This window comes from Pteropus vampyrus, unplaced genomic scaffold (genome assembly GCF_000151845.1).
Source record: "Pteropus vampyrus isolate Shadow unplaced genomic scaffold, Pvam_2.0 Scaffold124, whole genome shotgun sequence".
In the NCBI taxonomy this organism is placed as follows: Eukaryota; Metazoa; Chordata; class Mammalia; order Chiroptera; family Pteropodidae; genus Pteropus; species Pteropus vampyrus.
Window position 1 is genome coordinate 2,514,018 of NW_011888905.1, and position 4,694 is coordinate 2,518,711.

At 61.3% G+C, this 4,694-nt stretch overlaps 1 protein-coding gene across 1 annotated transcript in view; it reads right to left on the reverse strand.

Moving 5' to 3' along the window:
• Window positions 1–4,694, reverse strand: part of ATP8B2 (ATPase phospholipid transporting 8B2) — a 12,503-nt gene that overhangs the window by 3,001 nt on the left and 4,808 nt on the right. The window contains exons 8-11 of the mRNA XM_023534311.1: window positions 4,538–4,694; window positions 4,303–4,391; window positions 2,866–3,062; window positions 1–229 (exon numbers count right to left, since the gene is read on the reverse strand). Of these exons, the coding sequence (XP_023390079.1) occupies window positions 1–229; window positions 2,866–3,062; window positions 4,303–4,391; window positions 4,538–4,694 (672 nt within the window). The remainder of the gene's footprint in view (window positions 230–2,865; window positions 3,063–4,302; window positions 4,392–4,537) is intronic.

The window sequence follows — 4,694 nt, forward strand, 5'->3', positions numbered from 1 at the left end:
GGGGGGCCGGGGCCGCCTACCGTAGCTGCGGCCGTGGATGGAGCACTTGCTGAAGACCATGATGTTCTGCGTGAGCGTGCCCGTCTTGTCGGAGAAGACGTACTCCACCTGGCCCAGCTCCTCGCTCAGCGTGGTGGTGCGGGCCTCGGCCGGCGTGCGGCGCCTCGCACAGAACATCTTCTTGTCCCAGTTGATGAAGTAGCTGTGGCCCAGGCGGATGACCTCCACGCTGCACGGGGGACAGGGCGTGAGGCGGGGCGGGGCGCGCACCCCCCCACACGGGCCTTCGCTGCGGGCCCTCGGCCGGGGCGGGGGCGGGAACGGAGTGGACACCAGAGGCCTGGGCGGACAGGGCGAGGAGAGCCTGCCGGCGGCCGGCCACGGGGGGCGGCACAGGAGTCCACGCCCCCGACCCCGACCCTCTAATGCTGTCCAGACAAAAAAGGTGCAGGGGGCCGGGCGGGGGTGGGGCAGACGGCACAGGACAGCGGGACGAGGGGCTGCGGACAGGGCGCTCGGCCAGTTCTTACCTTGGGACTAATAAGAGAAACCGTGCAGAGAAAACGAGAACGTGCGAGAGGGGAGGGAGAGAGAGAGAGAGCGTGAGGGTGCTGCGCGTGCCACGGCGAGGCGGGCGTCACCCGGCCAGGGGCCACGGCGGGCGAGCACGCCGGGAGGCCCGCAGCCCCGTCCTCGCTGCCCGAGCTCGCCCACACGCTCTGGGCTCAGGGGCTTCCAGAAAGAACCAGGCAAGTGCGACGCCGCCTCTGAAGGGAGCTGGGCCGCAGGCGCCTGGGACGGGAGGCCGCCGCACAGCGGCGTGCCGCCCTCGACACCCCCCGGCGAACTCAGGCCCCCAGCTTCGCCAGGCGTTACCTCGGGAGACGGACAGTCAGAGCTTCAGAAAGGGCCCTGCGTTTGGGTGCAGCGCAGCCGAGTGATGGGGCCACACCGGCACCCGCTCTGACCCGGCCGGAGCTGCCGTCAGAAGCCAGCGACCAGGCGAAAAACAAGCTGGCTGGAAACACGTCCATCGCCTTTCCCCAAACACGGCTGACCAAGCCCCCTCCCGCCTCCCCCAACACACGTTAACCCGACGAGACTCGAAGGAAAACTCTCCTGGGCAGCTACCGAGACTTTCTTAGGCTTAGACACAGAACACATTCAGCAAAGCCCAAAGATGGGGGGAAAATTAGGTTGTAAGCGACAGAGCATTTAAATGGTAGCAAAGCATCAGTTACAACAACAGTGATGGACATACAGCCACCCGGTACTTGGAACTTAATTTTTAAACTATTTTTCAATCGTGTATCTTCTATCAAGATACTGCCATGAAGAATGTGGGCCACGTATTGCCATTCCCCTTTTCCAGGAGAAAACCGAGACCTCGAGCAACTGTGCCTGAGGTCACGTGACTCACGAGACCGCAGGACGAGACCCGGGACCTCTGAGACGCCCTAGGAAAGCACCAGCTGAACACACTCAGCACAGAAACTCTACCTTCCATCACCGCCATCAGCACTAGGACTCGGGGCCCGTGGGGAGACCCAAGGACTGTCTGGGGAACCCGAATGGACAAACAGAGGCACACAGGAAGTTCCGAGGTGTCCAGGAAGCAGTTCCTTAAAAAGGCTGCAGGTCCCTTATCTCCAGTGCTGGCTCTAAGTACTAAACAAAACCTCTCCTTCTGGCCGTTCTTCACCTCCACAGTCCCGCTTCCCGGTCACGACCGCCGGTCACGATCACGGTCACGATCACGGTCACGATCGCCAGTCACGACTGCCGGTCACAATCGCCGGTCATGATCACGGTCACGATCACGGCCACGATCGCCCGGTCACGATCACGGTCACGATCACGGTCACGATCGCGGTCACGATCACGGTCACGATCGCCAGTCACGACCGCCGGTCACGATCACCGGTCACGACCGCCGGTCACGATCACGGTCACGATCACGGTCACGATCACCGGTCACGATCACGGTCACGATCGCGGTCACGATCACGGTCACGACCGCCAGTCAGCCGCTAACACCTCTCTGCCACCACCACCCTATCTCCCCAGTCCTATTCCCACACAGCCCTGCCTGCCAGCACTTCCTAAAGTACTCTTTACATTTTTTTTTAACAAAGAATCCTTTAAAGTACAAAGGCCAGAGGCGAAGACTCAAGGCCCTCTACAATCAGGAACAAACACGCACGGCCAGCTCTCCGCCCGCAGCCAAATTGCTCCCCCACCATTCCCAGGTTCCCATCTCCAAGCCCTGTTTCTGGCCCTCTGCCCGAGCCTTACTTTCAAGCCCAGGGCAAAAGCCACCTCTTCAGAGACGTCCTCCCTGATTAACCACATGGGGAGCGACGGGCCTCCCGCATGGGGTCTTCCGCATGGCACCTCAGTGTCTTTGTATCCCCCCCACACCCCCGCCTGCTGCTTTTGAAGGCAGAGGCCACGCCCTGCATCTCTGTCCCCTCGCTGTGCACACGAGGCTGCATGTGGGTGGGGCGACTTCTATAGCCCACGTCCCGTGCTGTTTGTTAACGTTTCCTCCTCTGCTAGGCTGAGGCTCCCAGAGGGGAGATCCGCCCCTAACACGTCTTCCCACAGGCCACGCACCTAACAAGCTCCTTTGCGCAGAGCCGGCATGCCGTAAACACGTGCCAGAAAAATCAACACGGCCCCCTCCGACTCCAAGGGGCCAGGAGCCTGGCGGAGTTAGCTCTGCAGACCGAGTTGAAAGTTCACAGCACAGGGAGGAGGGGGCGCTGTGCTGCTGCTTCTCGGGGGTTTCACCTCCACGGACGAGGGGAGCTCGCCAGGGGGCCACCCGAGCTCTGCGGGGACCCGGGCGGAGATGGCACGCACCTGACGTAGAGCGATATGGGTACGACGGTATTGAGGATGATGATGTAGGACCAGAAGGAGAGGAAGCCGGAGAAAAAGGCACTGTCCACTGCCTCGTCCCAGGGCAGGTAAACCTGGAAGCGCGTCCCGACCTCGTGCTCCCAGATGGCGTTGCCAATGGCCAGGATCACCCCCATGCAGACCAGGAACCCAAAGATCTGGGGAGGGAGGAGAAGCGGGGGTGAGGCTGCCACTCAGGGAACCCGGGGCGTCGCTGAAGGCCGCTGCTCGTGCCTGAGCCCTCGAGAGCTCGGGCGCCTTCAAACCGGTGGCACGCTCTAGAGCGAGCTTCCCAGACCGGTGACAGGCTTGTCTGCCACCGTCACGTGGCCTTCTCTCCAAACACTGTTCCCATCTGTGTGATGGGGAAGCTGAAATGGTCGTGCGACTCCCCACCCCCGACCCCACAGCCTGGAGCCCTCCGAGGCCTCGAGGATGGCAGGTGAGGGCCAAGCCCCTTCCCACACGCCCAAGCAGCCTTCTGGAACCGCCCATCTGCAGCGCTAAGCCCCCGCAGGCCGATGGCCGCTGGGTTTCCATCAAGTCCATTATCTCATAAAAGCTGCCCCTCACTTGTTTTCAACCAGAGAAACAAATCATACGTAGATTTCTCGATAGCCAAAAGTCTCATAAAGCTCGGAGTCCTTGCAGAGGGATCCTAAGAAAGTCTCGGAGGTTGAAAGGAAAACATCCAGGCCAGGGTCCCGCTGCAGACACCTCTCAGCAGGGCAGCCCCTGCTCCTGCCAGCCCCAGAGCAGAACAGGAGCCGCCCTGGCGCCCAAGGACCACCAGGGGGCGATGCCGCCTCTGTGAGGCACCGCCGGGCCCGAGGCTGGGTTTCTGCAAACGCTTTAGGGCCAGCAGACACCGTCTCAGGGCTGGCGTGGGGGGCGGACAGGCGGCAGGCAGTGGGGGCGCGAGAAAGGGAGGAGAAGCCAACGAGGCGCTCAGATTTCTAGCCCAACAAGAGAAGGATTCAGGAATCACCAAAAACCAACAGAAACTTTTCCTCTGGGACTCTTCCCCCTTGGAAGTCAGGGGAAAAGCCCCATTCTCCATCCTCCAGATGGAAATTTCCCTTTTCGTTCCCTCTCCATCCCCATGAAGGCCTCCTTGTCCCCAGCGAGAGCAAACAGAAGGTCACATGCTGCTCTCGGCACCGTCATCACTGGAATCCAGAGAAGGAGAGACTTGTTTCAGCTCCCTTTAATTTGTTGATTCACGCACGTTCCTAAGGTTTTTAAAAATAATATCTTCCAAGGCTAAAAGGGGCTTGAAATAAACACTGCCTTTGAGAAGCTGACCCGCCAGTGACTCTACAGCCAAAACCCGAAGCCTGGCTCCTGCCCGGGGGAGGAGAGAGGGGCGCACAGGGAGACCCGGGGGAGGGGCCTTACCCAGAGCACCAGTGTGTTCATCAGGCGATCGATGCTGGTTCTCTTGAACTTCGTCCTTCCGCTGTTCTGCATGAGCTTAGTGTCAGGCCCTAGAAGAGGCGGGGAAGGGCTGGGAAAGCCACCTAGCAACCCCGGCTGCCTCCGGGCTTCTGCCCCGGGGCCTGGGGGGCGGTTACCTCGCACGCTGCACCCACCGCTCCCGCACCCTTCCCTCCCTCGGCCCCAGGAGGCTCACCCGCGAAGATGACCAGGCCGAAGCACCACTCCGCATTGCGCAGCACGCAGCCCCGCAGCAGCATGTTCTGGTTGCTCAGGGGGAACTTGTTCTCCTTCCAGTACAGGGTGCCGCTGAACTTGTCCAGCTTGTTGTTGGGGGGTTCGCAGATCACCTC